We start from the raw sequence: 23,301 nt of genomic DNA on the forward strand, positions 1-23,301 counted from the left end.
GGACCACGAATTGATTTCGGGAGAAATGTTAAAGTAAATAAATCAGAAATACGTGTTTCCTGTCCTTTCCTACAGAGGTGCTTGGTTTTGTGTTGTGTCAAATTCTTTGCTCCTGAGAGTATTTTTTTTCATGCGTTTACTCTATGAAGTTTTTATTGCTATGTCTCATCTTTTTAGATATTAAAGGAAAAAGATCACTGTTCCTAAAAGTGTTGCGTTGTTGCTATAAAATTGTATGCTAAGTTCACCACAACAAGTGGTCACAGTTTTGTTTAATCCGTCGGAGAGTGTCACAGAGTTACTGAATGAACTGAACTGGAAGACTCTTAAGACAGATAGATGCAAACCATCCCGAGAAAGCCAATTAACCAATTTCAAGAACAGGTTTTAAATGATGACTTAAGGAATATGCTATAACCCCCTATATATAGCTCACATTAGGATCTTGAAGATAAGATTAGAATAGCTGCTGCACGCACAGGGGCATTTAAATGATCATTCTTCTCGCGCTCCATACGCGAATAAAACAGGAAGAAACCCCAATAACTGTTACAATGGGACTCACACTTTGCCATGCACCTCGCGGTGGTTTGCACAGTATATGTGTAGATGTAGATGAAATGAGCTTGGGGGTTACATGATCAGAAAGGGACGACGATGTCAGCCGTCGAAACTTTCTTTCCGGGAATCCTTGACGGTGACATGACGTGATGTGACGTAACGTGTTGTAATGCCGCAATGTGAAATTCATTGTACAATCTTTTGACGTAACTTGAAGACCAGTGTAAATTGCTTTTATTCTTACAATTAATTTTGTTGCACTTTTGACGCGAATGCATTGCTGCCAGTGGAAGCTTGGTTTATATATATTGGCCGTTTGCCTGGCACCAGGTTATTTGCCTGGCACTAGTAACCATTGCATTACAAAACTCGGGATTGCGTTGAAGTGTAGCCAACATTGGAGTAAGAAAAACGTGTTATACTGTTATCTGTTACACGGTTTTGACAGCCCGTTGATCGCAGAAAATAAGATAGACATTCTGGTAATCATAATTTGATGTTATGAACTGTAAACAGTGGTCTCTCGTGTGAAGTGACATTATGATTTGTAAGTTCGTGTGCATTGTGTTCTCCGTGTAGCACAGAGCTGTCAACGATGAAACATAAATTGGATTTCTACGTTATTTGGAATTTTTGTTTGATACTATTTTTTATATGCGTATTTCTATATTTCATGTTCTGGTGAAAGAAATGTTACATGATACAATAGTTTGTAGGTGTCAAGACCCCACGGTTACTTTAGCGTATCATTGTGTTGTTTTATTTGACAGTTACAGATTCATCGACAGTATAATTGTTAACTTTGATACAAATTACACTCTTTCTAGGAGTCTGTTCGTTGGAAATATACGTCCGTGGATTTCTTATTTTGCTGACAGGATGTCATTGTACAGGAACGCTGTGTGGTTTCTGAAAGGATGGCAGGAATACACGAAGTAAGCATAATTTTAAGAAATACGTCATGTACCACACGGAGATCTCCCATTGATACTAATTTTTTGTTCAGCATGTCGTGTCTCACTTTACCTAATTTAGACGTAATGGTTGGAGGCAGTGCAGCTATAGCTCAAGAGCATGCCACAACATATGTATTTCCAATTTTATCTCCTTTAAAATTTACAGCAATTTTTGGATTTCTGATATGTTCGTTTGGTTCAGTGTTGTACCGCTCTTTTCTTTTCACCACTTAGAAATACAGAAACTTGCGATGCCTGCCACGCATCTGCTTTGACCCATGACACGATTGAAATAGTTTAACAGCCCCAGGTGTTATTCAGTGAATGAAGTGGCATATTAAGAAACATTGTAGCAGAATATTGAAACATTATGGGCCCAAAAACATGAAAAATTGCTCTTGTTCTAATGTTAACCCTTAACTCACGAGGTGTGGTCATTCAGACAGCGCGAAAATTTTCGACCAGTTGTGGGGGAATGCTATTATACTCCCCCTACTAGCATTAAATTGCCAAACCTACGACGTTTTGTCGTCGGTTGAGTTATCGCCTTCTGTATTTATTGTTGACACGTCTTATTGATAGTGATTGGAATCTCCTAGACTGCGCCTTGTGAACTATGTAACTGTTGTCTTCAGTATGGTACCATATAGCTGAAAATTTGTTGGAGCGAATATGTCGTTTTTAACTATCCTGAGCTTGAAATTGTTGGTTGATCTGTGGAGGAAGGTGCCAGTGATCAAGAAATAAAGGAAAAATACGACAATTTTATGTTAGCCAGTAATCACAGTACTGCTGTTGAACAAGAGTATCATTCAGAGAAAGAAGTTGATGAAAGTTGTGATGGAGATTTGTCTCTTTCTTCAATGAAATACTTAAAATGCCTGTTAAATTCGAATGTGTTCTGAGTGGTGATAAAAATGTTGTTTCCAGCAATGAATGTCAATTTGACAGACTTTTTTTTTTTTTACCTATCTGGTGGAATTTTTATGCACAAACTTAAACCCTGGAATTTGGTGTTATTTAGAAATTTATTTGCTACAGAGATTGTATAATTTTAATTTTTCAGAATGTAAAATTCAATACTCTAACAGTCTATTTATTTGTACTATTTGAACCATGGACCATGGACCTTGCCATTGGTGGGAAGGCTTCTGTGCCTCAGCGATACAGGTAGGCGTACCGTAGTTGCAACCACAACGGAGGGGGATCTGTTGAGATACCAGACAAACATGAGGTTCCTGAAGAGGGGCTGCGGCCTTTCCAGTAGTTGCAGGGGTAACAGTCTGGATGATTGACTGATCTGGCCTTGTAACATTAAACAAAACAGCCTTGCTGAGAAGGTACTGCGAATGGCTGAAAGCAAGAGGAAACTACAGCCATAATTTTTCCTGAGAGCTTGCAGCTTTACTGTATAGTTAAATGATGATGGCGTCGTCGTGGGTAAAATATTCCGGAGGTAATATAGACCCCCATTCGAATCTCCATGCGGGGACTACTCAGGAGGACGTCGTTATCAGGAGAAACAAAACTGGCATTCTACTGGATCGAAGCGTGGAATGTCCGATCCCTGGGCAGGTAGCTTAGTGGGAATTGGTGAAGTTTGGTGGCAGGAGGAACAGGACTTCTGGTCAGGTGAATACAGGGTTATAAATACAAAAATCAAATAGAAGTAATGCAGGAGTAGATTTAATAATGAATAAAAAAATAGGAGCACAGGTAAGCTACTATGAACAGCATAGTGCATGCGTTATTCTAGCAAAAATAGACAGGAAGCCCACGCCTACCACAGTAGTAAAAGTTTATATGCCAACTTGCTCCTAAGATGACAAAGAGATCGAAGAAATGAATGATAAGATAAAAGAAATTATTCATATAGTGAAGGGAGATGAAAATTTAATAGTCATGAGGGACTGGAATTTGATAGTACAAAAGGAAAGAAAAGGAAAAGTAGTAGGTGAATATGGAATGGGAGTAAGGAATGAAAGAGCGTGCCACCTGTTAGAATTTTGCACGGAGCATAACTTAATCATAGCTAACATTTGATTTAAGAATCATAAAAGAAGGTAGTATATGTTGAAGAGGCCTGGAGACACTGGAAGATTCCAGATAGATTATATAATTGTAAGATGGAGATTTAGCAACCAGGTTTTAAATTGTAAGACATTTCCAGGGTCAGATGTGGGCTCTGACCACAATCTATTGCTTATGAACTGTAGACCAAAACTGAAGAAACTGCAGAAAGGTAGGAATTTAAGGAGATGAGACCTGGATAAACTGAAAGAACCAGAGCTTGTAGAGAGTTTTAGAGAGAGTGTTAGGGAACGATTGACAAGAACAGGGGAAAGAATTACGGTAGAAGGAGTAGCTTTGAGAGATGAAGCAGTGAAGGCAGCAGAAGGTCAAGTGGGTAAAAACACAAGCTCTGTTAGAAATCCTTGGGTAACAGAAGAGATATTGAATTTAATTGTTGAAAGGAGAAAATATAAAAATGCAGTAAATGAAGCAGGCAAGAAGGGATACAAATGTCTCAGAAATGAGATCAACAGGAAGTCCAAAATGGCTAAAGGACAAATATAAGGATGTAGAGGCATATATCACTAACAGTAAGAGAGAGAGTACATACTGGGAAATTAAAGTTACCTTTGGAGAAAAGAGAACCACCTGTATGAAAATCAAGAGCTCAAATGGAAGGAAGGGAAAGCATAAAGGTGGAAACAGTATAAAAGAAGGTCTATACAAGGGAGATGTATATGAGGGCAGTATTATGGAAATGAAAGAGAATGTAGAGGAAGATGAGAATGGAGATATGATAATGCGCAAAGAATTTGACGAAGCGCTGAAAGACTTAGGTCTAAACAAGGCCCTGGGAGTAGACAACGTTCCGTTATAGCTGCTGATAGCCTTGGGAGAGCCAACCATGACTGAAAATAATGAACTATCAGTTTAATAAGTCAGGGTTGAAAAATACTAACATGAATTCTCTATAGACGAATGGAAAAACTGGTAGAAAAGACCTTGGGGAAGATCAGTTTGGATTCCGTTGACATGTTGGCACACATGAGGCAATACTGACCCTATAACTTACCTTAGGAGATAGATTAAGGAAAGGCAAACATATGTTTCTAGCGTTTGTAGTTTTTGACAATATTGACTGAAAAACCCTTTCAAATTCTGAAGGTGGCAGGGATGAAATACAGGGATAAAAAGGGTATTTACAATTCGTACAGAAATCAGATGGCAGTTCTAAGAGTTGAGGGGCATGAAAGGGAAGCAGTGGTTGGGAAATGAGTGAGACAGGGATGTAGCATATTCTTGGTGTTATTCAATCTATATATTGAGCAAGCAGTAAAGGAAACAAAAGAAAAATTTGGAGTGGGAATTAAAATACATGGAGAAGAAATAAAAACTTTGAGGTTTGCCAATCACATTGTAATTCTGTCAGAGACAGCAAAGGACCTGGAAGAACAGTTGAATGGAATGACAGCGTCTTGAAAGGAGGATATAAGATGAACATCAACAAAAGCAAAATGGGGGTAATGGAATATAATTGATTTAAATCAGGTGATGCTGAGTGAATTAGATTAGGAAATGAGACACTTAAAGCAGTAGATGAGTTTTGCTATTTGGGGAGCAAAATAACTGATGATGGTTGAAGCTGAGAGGATATAAAATGTAGACTGGCAATGGCAAGGAAAGAGTTTCTGAAGAAGAGAAATTTGTTAAAATTGAATATAGATTTAAGTGCCAGGAAGTCCTTTCTGAAAGTATTTGTATGGAGTGTAGCCATGTATGGAAGTGAAATATGGATGATAACTAGTTTATACAAGAAGAGAATAGAAGCTTTTGGAATGTGGTGCTACAGAAGAATGCTGAAGATCAGATGGGTAAATCACGTAACTAATGAGGAGGTACTCAACAGAATTGGGGAGAAGAGGAATTTGTGACACAACTTGACTGGAAGAAGAGATTCGTTGGTAGGACATGTTCTGAGGCATCAAGGGATCACCAGTTTAGTACTGGAGGGCTGTGTGTAGGGAAAAAATCGTAGAGGGAGACCAAGAGATAAATATACTAAGCAGATTCAGAAAGATGTGGGGTGCAGTAGTTATTTGGAGGCGAAGAAGCTTGCACAGGATAGAGTAGCATGGAGAGCTGCATCAAACTAGTCTCTGGACTAAGACGACAACAACAACAGCAACATTTAAAAGAACCACACAGAATTATGTGCTTCTGTGTGCTAAATAGTAAAATGCTGCAGGTAAATATTTGTAAAAATAAATGTTATATACAATAAATTAAAAATTTCAAATGATTTTTGCCTTAAATCTCAGCTTAAACATAGGGACCTGAGAGACCTCGTAGTATGTATTACAGAAAAGTCCCCTCGCGAGTTAAGTGTTAATAGTGACAAAAAATTAATGCTCAACATTTGTTGAACAGACAGGAGCAGAAATATAAGATAACACAACAAGAGACAAAATGTCGAATTCTTGCTCCAACTGTTATTTCACAAATTATATTCAGAAATTTTGACGCTTCGTTACAGTTACTGGTATGAAGAAGAATGACGGTAGTTAGTACTAGCAGACTTAAGAAGCATCTTAAATCATTAATACTCAGAAAGGCCTGGCAGGCCTTGTACATTTATCACATACTTGATGAAAAGTAAGTAGCTGTGTTCTTGGCCATAGGTGAGTGTGAGAAAATTCCTTGATCAGAAAAAAATATTGCAGTGGTTGGAAAAAGAGCACAGGTCACACCAGATTATACAACAGGAAATAAAAGTGATCCACGGAACAAATAACCGATATCAGTTATGTGTATGTGTAACAGATGAGCTTAAACCTAATGACATACATAAAGCAGAATAACTTTTAATAGAAATCTACACCAATTCTGCAGTGAAATCACGACAATCTATTAACTCCTCGCTGCTGTCTGCCAAATAGCATAATAAGGAATCCAAATTCCTCATAAACAGTTCAAAATTTCTCAGTGACGATCTATACACAGTTGCAATTAAAAGTGATACATAATATAAGGGAAAGGCAACCTTTCACCCATATTGGATGGTGTGTGGATTACAGAAACAGTAACACAAAACACTTTCAAGTAATAACTTTTTCTAGCACAAGTATGCACATTCACGCACACAGCCACCCAAACACACATTCCTGCGTGGATATGGGGAGGGGATAGGGAAGGATGCAAGAAAGAAATAGCATGAAAGAGGCAGGTCTCCGGACAGATGACTTTGGTGCCACACTACAATAGAGCATCAATAATCAGGCTTGCCATGCCTGTGGGAGTATGTGTTGTGTTCCTGTGTGGTTGTACCTGTGCTAGAAAAAGAGCCATTGTTCAAAACATAGTGTAAATGCTGTTTCCTGCTAGGTATTTTTGTGCTCTACGCATTGATCTGCTATAGCTGAATTGTTGCCTTTTCAATAATTTATGTATTGGTCCATCCATGAATTTCCATTATTGTTATACAATGAAAAGTGAACTGTTTCTCAGTATTAACTACAAGTGCACATTTCTGTGAGCTTATCACTACAAAATATACTTGTCCAATGTTTTTGAACTTAGAATGTCTTAATATATGTAACAACTCCTCCTTTTCTGGTATTAGTTCTACATGAGTAGCCCGTAGATCATGCTTTAGTGGCTAGCCTTGCTACTCCTAGCTCACAGGATCCCGGGTTCGATTCCCGGTCTCTGCCTGGGGACTGGGTGTTTGTGTTGTCCTCCTCACTTCATCATCATCATCATCATTCGTGGCAGTGGCTGGATTGGACTGTGTAAAAAAAATTTGACTGTGTAACAATTGGGACTTCGTAAGGGCACTGATAACCGCACAATTGAGTGCCCCATAAAACGATCATATCATCTACATGAGTAAGATGCTAGAGTGTAATCTAATTTATCTAACCCTGTGATTACTTAGTTAAACACACAGCCAGTGCAAGAATGTCACTAAAGGGGAAGGGAAAGACATCAACTTAGGCCAACAAAAGACATGGAACATTACAGAGGAAGATGAAGCAAATAGTCAGTTTTGTTTGTTGGATGAGAGAGTGTAGCGGAAATGCTGAAAAAGCTTACTGGTAGAGACTCGAATTTGGACACCCTACACCTCCTGAAAATCTACTTAAAAAAAACTCCAAGAAATGAATATTCCATAAAAATTGTGTGTGTATATACAGGGTGTTACAAAAACGTATGGCCAAACTTTCAGGAAACATTCCTGACACACAAAGGAAGAAAATGTGTTATGTGGATGTGTGTCCAGAAACTCTGACTTTCCATTTTAGAGCTCATTTTATTACTTTTCTTCAAATCACATTAATCATGCAATGGAAACACACAGCAACATAACGTACCAGCGTGACTTCAAACACTTTGTTACAGGAAATGTTCAAAATGTCCTCCATTAGCGAGGATACATGCATGGAATCCCTGATGCGCTGATGCAGCCCTGGAGAACGGCGTATTGTATCACAGCCGTCCACAATACAAGCACAATGATTCTCTACATTTCGGACCGGGGTTGCGTAGACAAGAGCTTTCAAATGCCCCCATCAATGAAAGTCAAGAGGTTTGAGGTCAGGAGAGTGTGGAGGCCATGGAATTGGTCCGCCTCTACCAATCCATTGGTCACCGAATCTGTTGTTGAGAAGCGTACGAACTCTTTGACTGAAATGTGCAGGAGCTCCATCGTGCATGAACCACATGTTGTGTCGTACTTGTAAAGGCACATGTTCTAGCAGCACAGGTAGAGTATCCCGTATGAAATCATGATAACGTGCTCCATTGAGCGTAGGTGGAAGAACGAAACTAAAATGAGCTCTAACATGGAAATTAATCGTTTCCGGACACATGTCCACATAACACCTTTTCTTTATTTGTGTGTGAGGAATGTTTCCTGAAAGTTTGGCCGTACCTTTTTGTAACACCCTGTATATTCCGTGGATCCAAAAGTGTGTGTGTGTGTGTGTGTGTGTGTGTGTGTGTGTGTGTGTGTGTGTGTGTATGTGTATGTGTATTTTTCACAAAGACCTTGTTGGCTGAAAGCTTATTTTGTGACATCTTTTTGTTGTGCCTTTCTGCAACTCCGCATATCCTCTGTATGGTGAGTAGCAACTATTCTAATTGTAATTAGTGAGATACAGTACATAATATTTTCATTTATATCATAATAGTCATAAACAAAGGAACCCATAAAATATTTTGTAGCTGGTGACCTAGACTCGGCTATTTTCAGTATTTTGGAAGACGAATCGTGACCTGCAAGTAGCCTTAAAAAAAAGTTCTAGTTCCAACCCTTTTAAAAACCTGCACAAGACCGACTTTTAAATCATTTTCTTGAAAGAAAGACATCAGACTACACTATATTTCTTCCTTTCCCTGAAAGCTGTGAAGGGGTGGTGGTTGTGGGGCGGGGGGGGGGGGGGGGGGGGGGGTCATGCATGACCTTCGAAATGCTTTGGTCAAAATGCTGTTTTTGCAGTTGTTATAGGGTGTTGAAAATGAAGAGTTTTTGCAGAACGCAACATTTGCTCTCAGCCAATTAAGATAAAAGATCATAAATATTAATTCCTGATTATTGCTCAGTTCAAGCCAGAGATAAGTTTGCAGTAAAAGACTATAAAATGGAGATTAATACAAGTGATCAGGAAACTGGTATACATGTAACTGAGTGCCGTCTACTGTATGTTCACAATGGCTACCAGGCATACCAGTGAACTGAAACACCTTTGGAAGGAAGGAAAGCCGAGCATTTCATCTCTTTCATGATACCACAGTTTTTCATTGCCGTGTGAATAGTTAAATCAAAATGGAATCAGGATAAATTATTACTAAAATACGTGATAATAACATCACCAAAATGCAGAAATAACAAGAAAGAAACAAAAGGGAAGAACGTTATTTCAATAAAGTACAGCATAAGGAAAACATATGCTCAGTCAGTAGTTCTCAACCTGGGGATAATTTCCTCCTGATTGGGTAAAATGAAGTTTTCGGAGGGGTAAAAACACAAGGATTTGGTTCGATCATGAAACAAAATTATTTTAAAAAATATTTTTACTGTTGTCATTATTTCAGAAGACTGTAATACTGGTTACATAAATTACCAATAATTACTCCTGAGATGCGGACCGCTCCACCCTCCTCCACCTTTATCGGGCTTTAGTGCTGTTTCGCTTGTACTATGGTTGTCAAATTAATGGTTTGGCTGCTCCTTCCACACTGCGCCTCCTGGATCTGGTCCACCATTGTGGTATCCATTTGGTCACCGGTGCCTTCCCTACTAGCCCTGTTGATAGTCTCCTGGTTGAAGCTGGAATCCCTCCCCCCCCCCCCCCCTCCCCTCCCCTTTTCTGTGCGGTAGTCCCAGCTTCTGATTTCTTATGCAGTCCATTCCTCTCCCACTCATCCTTCCTATTCTATTCTGTTCCCAAACCAAGGACGTCGCCCACCTGATTCCTGCCCTTGGGCGGGTTTACTGGTTGTGCTCCGCCTTGCGTCTCATTGCCATGATTTTCAGCTTCCTTCTTTGTTCTGTCTCCCTTGTTCCCTCCCAAACAGTGCCCTTGGTTAGTTCCTCGGTCCTGGATTCGGATGAATCTCCACCAACGTCCAAAAGACGTTATTTTTTCCGCTGAATTTTATGGGTGTTTCAGGATGCTGTTGTTTTTTAAACTGATGGCTCTAAATCTGATTATCGTGTGGGATATGCCTTCACATCCTCTGTTGGCATGGAAAATCATCTCCCACCAACTACATGTGGGGTATATGAAGTCTACACGGGTTGTCAGCCGAGTAGCGTCGTCGTCTTGTAGCAACGTTTCGATGGAATGCGTCTCCATCATCTTCAGGCAAAGTATCGGGATATCGTCTGTCGCGGGCTTATATCTCTGCTGGACTGCTCTCCGCTTCCTGCAGCCGGCCAATCACGTGCCGCCCGCGGAATCGCCCGATGCACCTGGATTGGCCGATGCTGGGGGTGCGGGGTTCGAGTCCTGGCGTCCGTCTCTGTCTGCTCCGTCCGCGGCCCTTGATGGAATGGAACGTCTAAGATCATTTTAAATTAGCTTTTAGAGAGGTTACATGTCACGAAAACTGTTAAGACATTCTTAAGTTTTGCAGAAAGATCAACACTTTGAGCATTAACAGGCAGGAATGGAGTGGCTCAGAAGAAAGATATCATACATTATGTAAAGAGTTAACAACGGAAAATCCAGTATGGAATGTAGCAATGTTATGAAAAGTAACAATACCAGAGAAGGAAAGTTGCTACTCACCATATAGCGGAGATGCTGAGTCGCGATAGGCACAACAAAAAGATTCACACAATTGTAGCTTTCGGCCATAAAGGCCTTTGTCAGCAGTACACACACATACGCATACGCAGACACACACTCAGACAAACGCAACTTGCACACACATTTGCAGTCTCAGAGAAAATGAAACCTAACTGCGAGCAGCAGCACCAGTGCATGATGGGAGTGGTGACTGGGCGGGGGTAAGGAGGAGGCTGGGGCGGGGAGGGGGATGGGTAGTATGGTGGGAGTGGCGGACAGTGAAGTATTGCAGTTTAGACGGAGGGCAGGAGAGAAGGTGCAGATGGGGAGGAGGTAAGTAGCGGAAAGGAGAGAAGCAAAAAGAAATTAAGACTCGGTGTGGTGGTGAAATGAAGGCTGTGTAGTACTGGAATGGGAACAGGGAGGGGGCTGGATGGGTGAGGACAGTGACTAACGAAGGTTGAGGTCAGGAGGGTTGTGGAAATGTAGGATGTATTGCAGGGAAAGTTCCCACCTGCGTAATTCAGAAAAGCTGCTGTTGGTGGGAAGGATCCATATGGCACAGGCTGTGAAGCAATCATTGAGAGGAGGGATATCATGTTTGGCAGTGTGTTCAGCAACAGAGTGGTCCTCTTGTTTTATGGCCACAGTTCATCGGTGCCCATTCATATGGACAGACAGCTTGTTGGTTGTCATGCTTACGTAGAATGCAGCACAGTGCTTGCAGATTAGCTTGTAAATCACATGACTGGTTTCACAGGTTGCCCTGCCTTTGATTGGATTGGTGATGTTAGTGACCGGACTGGAGTAGGTGGTGGTGGTGGTGGTGGTGGTGGTGGTGGTGGTGGTGGTGGTTGGAGGATGTATGGGACAGGTGTGACATCTAGGTCTATTACAGATTCATTGATGACATCTTTGCTATCTGGATTGAAGATGAGGACACCTTATTCACATTCCTCCAGAACCACAACTACTTCTCCCCCATTTGCTTCACCTGGTCCTACTCAACCAAACAAGCCACCCTCCCAGATGTTGGTCTCCATCTCAGAGATGGCTACATAAGTACCCCTGTCCATATCAAACCTACTAACCACCAGCGATACCTCCACTTCGACAGCTGGCACCCATCCATACAAAGAAGTCCCTTCTGTACAGCCAAGCCACCCGTGGTCGTCACATCTGAAGTGACGAGCAGTTCCTCTCTAAATATACCAAGAGTCTCACTGAAGCCTTCATTGACTGTAATTATCCTCCCATCCTTGTACAAAAACAAATCTCCCGTGCCTTATCTTTCCAGTCTCCCATCACCTCCCAAAGTCCCACAATCTGGCGTTTGTGTGTGTGTGTGTGTGTGTGTGTGTGTGTGTGTGTGTGTGTGTGTGTGTGTGTCTATATATATACTGCTGACAAAGACCTTTATAGCCGAAAGCTACAATTGTGTGAAACTTTTATTGTGCCTATCACGACTCGGCATCTCCGCTATATGGAGAGTAGCAACTTTCCTTCTCTGGTATTGTTACATTCCATTCTGGTTTTTCCATTGTTTAATATTATGAAAAGGATAGTTGCTACTCACAGTGTAATGGAGATGCTGAGTTGCAGATAGGCACAAAAAAAGACTGTCAGAAAATGAGCTTTCGGCCAACAAGACGTTCATCGGAGATAACACACACATGTTCTCACGCAAATGCAGCTCACACACACACGAGCCTCAGCGGCCACAGACTGCGGTCATGTGTGTGAAAATTGCATTTGTGTGTGTGTTCTATTTCCGATGTAGGCTTTGTTAGCCGAAAGCTCATTTTCTGACAAGTCTTTTTGTTGTGCCCATCTGTGACTCAGCATCTTCGCTATATGGTGAGTAGCAACATATTCTTCTCATAGTATGTAAAGAGTTACTATTAAAAAATTTCACAAAAGATTATGATCCCACTTACTATACTACAGTTTCAAAAGTGTACCTCTAGAATTTGGTCTCCTCCCACGAAAAATGAAAATTCTTAACGTTTGTCATAAATGCTTCAGTTTTTTTATCTGTGTAGCTCACTTATCACTTAATATTTTAAGGGACTGATGACATGTGGACTCGACCCTTACTTTTGAGACCACTTTTTTTTGCCATCTCAGTTTTACAGTTGTGTAACTGCATATGTATGTTAATGCTATTTGTGGTAATATTCCCAAGCAGTAAATGTTTTATTAACTGAACTACTAAAAGCAAAATTAATAGTATCTGTTAAGTACTTGATAATAATGAAGCATCATATAGGGGCAAGGTTCTGGAGCTATTGCAATTCATGCCAGTAACAAGAGTATCTATACTTTCCCTGTCCCACGTATTCGGTCATTTGCATCTTTCCTTGATGTCTTCAAAATTCTGCTGCTACAACTTGATAACTCGTAAGATTTTTTGTGTGCCTTTGTTAATATATTTGATAACAAAATAAACATATTCAGCAACTTTTGCTCTTTGTTGAATTGCTAGTGTTTGGAACAAATAAATAAATATTTTAATAAATTTGCTTGTGTTCACTCATCAAAGCCTTACAGCATAACATTCTAGGGTAAATCATCACTTAGAAAATCAGTTTTGATTGCACAGAAGCGAGTAGTCTTAAAAGAAATGGCATGTATAAACTGTGCTTGTTGTTTAATATGGACTCAGTTTGTAGCATGAGATCTGTAAACAGTGGCTAATTTTATCTTTTTTATCATCATTGTACTGTTCTGTTATGCAGAGGGGGATACCAAACAGCGGCACAGAAGTTTACATCACAGGACTTGGATGTTGACTGTTCTGGAAAAGTTTTTATGATAACAGGTATCACTTATTTATTTTGCTTATGTTGTTGCAAGTAACAAATAGTTTTTCACCCTGCTTTGCATTGTAATGTAGAATTTATGTATATGCCCTTGCAATGTTTGATGAAGACTCAGGGGAAGTGGAAGTAAACACAGCGCCTCTTACAGTTATATGTCCAGAGATACATTTGATTTAATGGAAAAGATGATGGGTGTACATAAATGGTATGGATTACCTTAAAATAGTGTTCTTGTCATATAAATACAAGGTGTACAACTTTGCTTCCAGCGTTTTTTTTTCCCAACATTTGAGGCTTTAATGACATTGGCCACACGTGTATCATTCAAAGTATTTTCAATTGCTGGCCACTGCTTTCTCCCATCTTTTGGGCAGTGTACAAATCCCGTGTCAAAAAAATTGTTTATCTTTTGAAGTGATCCAGGAATCAATTGATGCAATTTGTAACCTCTTCATGAGATCGGAAGTGTTGGTCAGCCAGGCCACGCGCTATTGATCTGAACAGGTGATTGTCAGAGGGAGCAATGTCTGGAGAATACGGCAGGTGGGGTAGGACTTCCATTTTAATGTTTCCAAGTATGTTTTGACCTCTTTTGCAATGTGGGGTCAAGCGTTGTCATGCTGCAAAATCACTTTATCGTGCCTCTCACTGTATTGCGGATGTTTGTCTTTTAATGCTCTGCTCAGATGCATTAATTGCATTTGATAATGAGCACCTGTGATTGTTTCATTTGATTTTAACACCTCATAGTACACGACGCCGAGTTGGTCTCACCAAAAGCAGAGCATGATCTTGGAGCCGGGAATACTCGGTTTGGCTGTAGACGTGGAAGCATAGCCAGGATATCCCCATGATTTTTTGCATTTAGGAATATCATAATGAACCCATTTTTCATTCCCGGTCACAATGCGATGCAGAAATCCCTTCCGTTTTTGCCTGTGAAGCAACTGTTCGTAAAAACACAAACGCCGTTCAACGTCTCTTGGTTTCAGCTCACACGGGACCCAAGTTCCTTCTTTCTGAGTCATGCTCATAGCCTTGAGACATTTTGAAATGGTTTGCTTTGTCACTCCCACTAATCGTGCCAATTCTTGTTGAGTTTGACGCAAGTCGTCACTCAGCAATGTCGCCAATTCTGCATCATCCAAAACATTCTCTCTTCCACCACTATGCTGGTCTGCGACGTTAAAATCACCATTCTTGAAGCGTTGAAACAACTCATGACACGTTCTTTCACTAATAGTGTCCTTACCATATGTACTTGAGAGAATTTGCTGAAACTCGGCTGCTGTTTTCTTCATATTGAAACAAAACAGCAACACCTACCACAAATGATGAGAATTAGGCTCGTAAACTGACATTTTCAATCAGGAACAACTTTATGATGCAGACACAAATCGACTAATGTTTGAATGAGGTTATGTTGGGAGAGGTCCAAGCTAACTGCCTGACATCTGCGATCTGTTTCTTTTGACTACTACGTACCATTGTCGCACGAATGAAATAGCTGAGGCAACATAAAAGATTTTTTCCCCCAAAAAATCTTAAACAAGCATTGAGGTGTGAGCGGGAGCATAATCGTGATGCAATTTCCTCGAGTGGTTTTGCAATACAGTCTGGTACTTTCCTTCGGGCTGCTTCACACAAATTGCACATAACTCCCAGATAATATTCCTTTTTGACTGTAGGACTATAAGGCAGGACCTCGTGATGCCCTATCCCATTGTAATTGAAGAAAACAGTGAAAGAATGTTCACAACTGGTAGCACTAGTCGATTTTTTTTCAATCTTCATTCTTCAGGCAGTTTCCATTGGGACAATTGGGCCTTGGTTTGGATGTCATAACCATATACCCATGTTTCATCAACTGACATAACCTCCTTCAGAAGTTATGGATCATTATTGACTTCATTCAGCAGTGGTGCATGCAGTCGGCGCACCTGCTTATGGAAGTCTGTGTCTGGGTTGCCCCTGGTAGCTGCCCCAGGTATTTTAAATGTTGATGTGCACTACACTTGCCGTAGCAGTCCAAATTATGACAGCTGTCAGTGGTAAGTGTTGTCACTGGCAGGTTTTATTGGCTGTTGTAATCTTTTTCATAATACAGAAACAAGGTGTGTCCATGTCTCATGTTTTCAGAAAATGGCCTAGTGTACTTGAGTTCTGAAGGAGATTTGTGAGAGATATTAAAATATGAATGGGTGTCACCTTATCATCAACTGTCAACAATAAGTCTGGAAGCAATGCTTCTCCATTGTGGTAAGTGTATGTCAGCACCTGTAGGGAATTTCAGGCATATTGTGAAAAGCTTTGAAGTTTTATCTTTTATTTTTGAGAAACTAAAGTTCAGTGACTCTGACTGGATCATATAGTGATTTTAAAATGATTTTTATATTTCTTGGATGCCTGCAAGAACATTGTAAATAATACTGGTCAGCCAAATTTGGAACTTGGTAGTTGCACTGTCTGATAGAGTTCAGTTAATTCAGTGTGCATAATAAGTATTTATCTGTGATTAAACAAAAATTGGTGAAGCATATCTACTCGTAAAGAGATCAGAAATTATTTCCCGTCTTCCTTTTCTATGATACACAACTTGATAGTACTTTGCTTTACTACAGAACCTTGCATTGCTAGGGTAATGTTTATGTATCAAGAGTGTTTTGCATAAATACACTATTGCTATTTTTTGGAACTGTATCTTGTTTGCTCTAGTGGGAGCTAGAGCAGGTAAGATTTTAAATTGGTGAATGCTTGTTGCGGACTGATGCATCATTAGTATTAATTATTGCAGCGTAAAATCACTGTGGAATGAGTGGCAAGGAAATGTTTTTGTCATTTCAATGTGGGCCACTTCGGTACGAGCAATTTTCTAAATTATTTGCTGTAGTAAACACCAATGAATTCCTGTGAACTTAATTGATCTGTGATTGTAAATAAGAATCAACCAAGCTCATCAGTCATGATAAATTATGAATTTGCATTCGGTAAACAATGTACAATAATTTGGAGAATATGTGCTTCACACTGACAGTGAAAACCACAAAACCAGTGGGTGACTGTGTGTGTTTTCAGTTGATCGTTTACACCATGCTTCCCTTTGCCACTGTGTGCATCACTGTTTCACAACTGTATGCTTGCGTAAGGATAGCTTCATATTTCATGTAGATGTTTATTCAGATGCACAGCTGTATATGTACATACGTATTTTCTCTTTAACTGTAGGTTGTTTCTGGGACTGTGTAATGTTAGCATCCAGATAATGTGGTAATTTGTTTGGTGGCATAGGATATCAGTTCGTCATTATTTAAGGTTGAATAACAAGTTCACTATTCTTGTTCTACTGATCAATAGAACAGGAACGATGTACTTGTTATTCAGCCCTAAATATGGAATTATTCTACTGAGAAGTACCAGAAAAATCCATAAATAAGTTCATTAGTTCTTGATCATATTATTGCGTTAATCAGAGATGTCATTTTTACTCCACACTAATGGAGGATTTTCAGATTCAGTAATCCATTACTTAATTATGTTTTGTTGTTGTCATACTTATGTGCGGTACTTGGAGATACGACTTGTCTATCTTATTGTAAATAGGCTTAATATCCTTAAAGAACTTGCTATCATTTTTTGGGGTAAATCATTCATATCAAGACTGACTAGTTCTACTATACGACTTTGGCAATACAATATTTTGTAGCTTGAAAAATATTGTAATGTCACTTGCTGCCATTTTAAACTTTGTTCAAGCAAGGACACTTTGGCAAATAAGCTTATTAAAATGACAGAATTATCATTTTATTTCTTTTCACTGATCATTTATTTGTATCTTCTACATTCTTACGAATCAAAATTAATATGTTGCTCATTTGCTCAGAGTTCAATCATATGACAAATAAGCTTTCATTATGTGATACACGATGGAACTGCTCGTTGCAAATGTTAAATTAGGACAGTTTATCATGTTGGTGATACATTCCCAAGAAAATATATGAAGTCATGTTTTTCTGATCCCTCCTTGTTCAAAATGAAACGTGCAAAATAAACATTTTATGATAATTTCCCAAATAATAATGGATAAAAATACATGAAACATATTTTATAAAGAAATATTAACATTACATTGCTCAGACAGTAAAGACAGCAGTGTGAACGAAAATACAATGACACTACACATTCCAGTGTTGTTACAGGTATTTATGGCCACCTCAAAGACGGTAGTACACTCATGTTCAGAAGAAAAAACAGAACACCTTGAATGGCTAGAGATAGGACATTCATATTCACAGAACACGTACATTAGTATGTTCTGCAGAAATGACAAGCATTTGATGTCAGCCCACGTGTTCAAGGTAAACATCTACATTGTGGTGCGACAGCACGTACCAGTAAAATGTGCCTGTGGCTCTCGTCGTCACCATAAACTGAAGGTAATGGATCAATATAAATTGAGCAGACATGCAGGATGCCTTGTAAATATATGCACGAGCCATACCACAGATCAGTAAGTTTGAAAGACTGCACATTATTGGCATGAGAGAATGTGATGCATCCATCCGGGAAATTGCTGCTTGTATGGGACAAAATGTTCCGGCAGTGCATGCAATGGGTGTGTGCAGAATAGTTCACAGGAGGCCATAGAACACGACAATGGGTCAGGTCACACCACCCTGATCATCCTCTGGTAACCCCCCCTGCGGGTCCGGGGTAAGAATAGGCCCGTCGTAAGAGGCGACTAAAAGGAGTTTAACCGTTTCGGCCTTCCATATGATGGCCCCCCTTGGGGTTTGACCTCCATTTTTCAAAATTCTACAGAAGTACGAGCCTTTTGGGGAAGGACGCCTTACGTGGTGTACCACTGGTCCTCAGTGCACTAAGACCTTGGCACTCGGCATTGTAACGGCGTTGTCACCATACCCACTATTCCTCAAATTGGGCCTAAACGCCTGATGGGCTGTACAAGTTACGCCCATAGTGCGTCCCCATCTGCACCTACAATCATGATGGACTTTCCATGGCACCCGAAATCCAGCACGGTAGCCAGCCCGTTGTGGTGGGGTCGTCATGTACCCTCTGGGTTGTAGCCCCCTGACAACACAGGGATCGTACTGCCGATACCTGAGCTGCACCCTCCCCATGTCGGCCAAGAAGTAGATGCCCGTCTCCTTGGGGCATCAGGACTCCCGGCAATGGTCATCCTGCTAGGTGGCCCTTGCTGAGGCTGGGTGGCGCCCGTGGGGAGAGCCCCTGGTCGGAGTGGGTGGTATCGGGGCGGATGTTTCACAGATGAAACGTCAACACGTATCAGATCGCTCTGCGGCCAAGTCTTTCAAAAGGAAAGGTACTGTCTCTGGTTCTGGTTCTCCTGCCCTTTCCCCCTTGGCTACTCCCTGGGAGGAGGGACAGGCCCGCCGGCTTGGGGCGAAGTACTTCCCCCGCTATTTGGTCTGTTCTCGAACCGATGGGGGGACGTTCGCCACCTCCAAGCCCATGTTCTTTGTTCAGCACATCGAGGACATCTTCGGGGAAATCGAGGCTCTCAGTAAGATGCGTTCGGGGTCCGTTCTTATAAAGACCACCTCCGCCACACAGTCGGCGGCGCTCCAGGCGTGCGACCGACTAGGGGACATCCCAGTGTCCATTGTCCCGCATCTGGCACTGTATAGGATGCAGGGGGTTATTTTTCATCGGGACCTCCTGCTGCAATCTGATAAGGAGCTCAGAGCCAACCTGGAGCGCCGAGGCGTGAATTTCGTCCGGCGAGTCCAGCGCGGCCCCAAAGACCGTCGCATCGACACCGGGGTCTTTAACCTCGCCTTCGAGGGGGACATTCTCCCGGAGAAGGTAAAGGTGATGTGCTACCGGTGCGACGTGCGACCTTACATCCCGCCTCCTATGCGCTGTTTTCGGTGTTTGCGCTTTGGGTACATGTCGTCACGGTGTGAGGCTGAGCCCCTTTGTGGCGAATGTGGACGTCCTCTTCGTGAGGAACATACATGCACCCCACCACCTCGGTGCGTTAATTGTCCTGGCATCCACTCGCCTAGATCCTTAGACTGCCCCGCGTATCAGAAGGAGAAGATGATTCAAGAACTCAAAACTTTGGATCGTCTCTTTTATTCTGAGGACAGGAAGAAGTATGATCGCCTCCATCCCGTGCCGTTGACCACTTCGTTTGCCTCAGTCGTGTCCACTCCTTCCACGGTATCGTCACCCCTATCCTGTCCCCCCTCCACCTCCTCCCCCCATCTGGGGTCTCTGCCTCCGCCTCCCAAATCCCTCCCTTCCAAATCCTCCTCCCCCGTGGCCCCCCCCCCCCCTCTGCCCCAGGGGCCACCCTTCCTCCTCCTCCTCCTCCCCTCCTGCTGCCTGAGAAGCGATCCTCTTCTCAGGCGTCCATTGGGGAAACGTTCCGGACCCCAGCTTCCGAGGTCCGGCGTTCCAAAACGGACCCCGCGCGTGAGGACCTTCTTCGGGTCCAGCCCACTATCCCTGTGCCTCCTCGGACTTCCAAGAAGGCCTCCAAGAAGAAGTCTCTATCCCCCTCTCCACCCCGGCGCGTTTCGCCTGACGCTCCATTCGTGAGTTGCTGCTCCCAGCCGTCTTCAGTTTCGCCGGGACGCTCTGCTGCCAGGCGCTCAGCTGGCCTCTCGTCGGCAAATGATGCTGCCCCTCCTACACAACCCGGGACAGCGACCGCAGCTGGCGACGACTCGATGGATCAGGATCCGCCTCCCGCCGGTTGTAGCGTTGTTCCCTTGAAACCTGGCCCTCCGCGGCCGTCGAGGTGACCAGCTCTTCCCCCGTCTCGTTTCCCCTCTTTTTTGACTAGCGATGGCCTTGTTACATTGGAACATAAGAGGTATTCGATGTAATCGGGAGGAATTACAACTGCTCCTCCGCCTGCACTGTCCGCTCGTCCTTGGTCTCCAGGAAACCAAGTTGCGCCCGACTGACCGTATTGCCTTTACCCACTATACCTCGGAGCGGTATGACCTCACCCCTGTGGTCGGTATCCCAGCTCATGGTGGGGCCATGTTGCTCGTTCGGGACGATGTCTATTACCATCCCATCCCATTGACCACCCCACTCCAAGCAATAGCTGTCCGTATTACTCTTTCTGCTTTTACTTTTTCAGTTTGTACCATCTACACTCCATCGTCATCCGCAGTTAGTCGGGCTGACATGATGTACCTGATTGTTCAGCTTCCTCCGCCGTTTTTATTGTTTGGCGACTTCAATGCCAATCATCCCCTTTGGGGCTCTCATGCATCCTGTCAAAGAGGCTCCCTCTTGGCGGATGTCTTCAACCATCTCAATCTTGTCTGTCTCAATACTGGTGCCCCGACTTTCCTCTCGGACTCTACTCATACCTACTCCCACTTGGACCTCTCGATCTGTTCTACCACTCTTGCCCGTTGGTTCGAGTGGTATGTCCTTTCTGACAGCTATTCGAGCGACCACTTCCCCTGTGTCGTTCGTCTCCTGCACCACACCCCATCCCCACGTCCTTCGAGCTGGAACATACCGAAAGCTGACTGGGGACTTTACTCCTCACTGGCGACCTTTCCAGACCACGATTTTCTCAGTTGTGACCTCACGGCTGTTATCATCAATGCTGCCGAACGCTCCATTCCTCGTACTACCTCTTCTTCACGTCATGTTTCCGTCCCCTGGTGGAATGAGGCTTGTAGAGACGCTATCCGTGCTCGACGACGTGCTTTACGCACCTTTCGCCGCCATCCTACGTTGGCGAATTGTATTGGATACAAACGACTCCGAGTGCATTGCCGTAGAGTCATCAAAGACAGCAAAAAAGCTTGTTGGGCCTCTTTCACCAGCTCCTTTAACAGTTTTACTCCCTCTTCTGTCGTTTGGGGTAGCCTGCGCCGGCTGTCGGGCATTAAGGCCCACTCCTCGGTACCTGGCCTGACCTCAGGTAATGAGGTCCTTATTGATCCTGTGGCTGTCTCCAACGCCTTTGGCCAGTTTTTCGCAGAGGTTTCAAGCTCTGCCCATTACCACCCTGTCTTCCTTCCCGGGAAAGAGGCAGAAGAGGCTCGGCGACCTTCCTTCCACTCGCTGAATCTGGAAACTTATAATACCCCCTTTACTATGCGGGAACTCGAACGTGCGCTTGCACTGTCCCGGTCCTCTGCTCCGGGGCCAGATGCCATTCACGTTCAGATGCTGGCACACTTTTCTCCGGCGGGCAAAAGCTTCCTTCTTCGTACCTACAATCGCGTCTGGACCGAAGGTCAGGTCCCCATGCGTTGGCGTGACGCCGTCGTTGTTCCTATACCCAAACCCAGGGAGGATAGACACCTTCCTTCTAGTTACCGCCCCATTTCTCTTACAAGCTGTGTCTGTAAGGTGATGGAGTGCATGGTTAATGCTCGGTTAATATGGATTCTTGAATCTCGACGGCTACTTACCAATGTCCAATGCGGCTTTCGTCGCCGCCGCTCCACTGTTGACCACCTTGTGACCTTGTCGACATTCATCATCAACAACTTTTTGCGAAGGCACCAAACGGTAGCCGTGTTCTTCGATTTGGAGAAGGCTTATGATACCTGTTGGAGAGGAGGTATCCTCCGCACTATGCACAGGTGGGGCCTACACAGTCGCCTGCCCCTTTTTATTGATTCCTTTTTAACGGATTGAAAGTTTAGGGTACGTGTGAGTTCCGTATTGTCCGACGTCTTCCTCCAGGAGAACGGAGTGCCTCAGGGCTCCGTCTTGAGCGTAGCCCTTTTTGCCATCGCGATCAATCCAATTATGGATTGAATTCCACCTAATGTCTCAGGCTCTCTCTTTGTCGATGACTTCACAATCTACTGCAGTGCCCAGAGAACATGCCTCCTGGAGCGCTGCCTTCAGCGTTGTCTAGACAGCCTATACTCATGGAGCGTGGCAAATGGCTTCCGGTTCTCTGAAGAGAAGACGGTTTGTATCAACTTTTGGCGATATAAAGCGTTCCTTCTGCCATCCTTACATCTCGGTCCCATTGTTCTCCCATTCGTGGAAACAACTAAGTTTCTAGGGCTCACATTGGACAGGAAACTTTGTTGGTCTCCGCATGTCTCTTATTTGGCGGCCTGTTGTGCACGTTCCCTTAATGTCCTCCGAGTTCTTAGTGGTTCCGATCAAAGCTGGATTATGGGAGCTTCGTTTACTCGTCTGCTCGGCCATCCCTCTTACGCCGTCTCAACTCCATCCACCATCGGGGGTTACGTCTTGTGACCGGAGCCTTCTACACTAGTCCTGTCGAGAGTCTTTATGCTGAAGCTGCCGAATTACCATTGACCTACCGGCGCGATGTACTGCTGTGTCGGTATGCCTGCCGGCTGTTGTCAATGCCCGACCACCCCTCTTATCAGTCCTTCTTCGCCGACTCTCTCGACCGTCAGTACGGGTTGTATGTGTCTGTCCTGCTGCCCCCCAGAGTCCGCTTCCGTCGCCTGCTTCGACAATTGGATTTTGCCCTCCCTACCACCTTCAGAGAGGGTGAGAGCCCGACACCACCTTGGCTCCAGGCTCCGGTTCATATTTATCTCGACCTCAGCTCACTCCCGAAGGAGGGTACTCCGGCTGCAGTGTATTGCTCACGGTTTGTCGAACATCGTGCTCGACTTGCCGGTCACACCTTTATTT

At 43.0% G+C, this 23,301-nt stretch overlaps 1 protein-coding gene across 5 annotated transcripts in view; it reads left to right on the forward strand.

The window, feature by feature from the left end:
• The first annotated feature begins 892 nt into the window (after positions 1–892).
• LOC124775111 (dehydrogenase/reductase SDR family member 12-like) overlaps positions 893–23,301 on the forward strand; it is a 92,869-nt gene continuing 70,460 nt past the window's right edge. Inside the window, exons 1-3 of one of the 5 annotated variants that reach the window (XM_047249942.1) lie at positions 893–1,043; positions 1,389–1,496; positions 13,561–13,643. In XM_047249942.1, the coding sequence (XP_047105898.1) occupies positions 1,441–1,496; positions 13,561–13,643 (139 nt within the window). In that variant the 5' untranslated portion in view covers positions 893–1,043; positions 1,389–1,440. Of the gene's footprint in view, positions 1,109–1,130; positions 1,274–1,297; positions 1,497–13,560; positions 13,644–23,301 lie in introns of those variants that run through there. The other 4 variants (XM_047249943.1, XM_047249945.1, XM_047249946.1 and 1 more) reach the window with 4 other exon arrangements.

Source organism: Schistocerca piceifrons, chromosome 2 (genome assembly GCF_021461385.2).
Source record: "Schistocerca piceifrons isolate TAMUIC-IGC-003096 chromosome 2, iqSchPice1.1, whole genome shotgun sequence".
In the NCBI taxonomy this organism is placed as follows: domain Eukaryota; kingdom Metazoa; phylum Arthropoda; class Insecta; order Orthoptera; family Acrididae; genus Schistocerca; species Schistocerca piceifrons.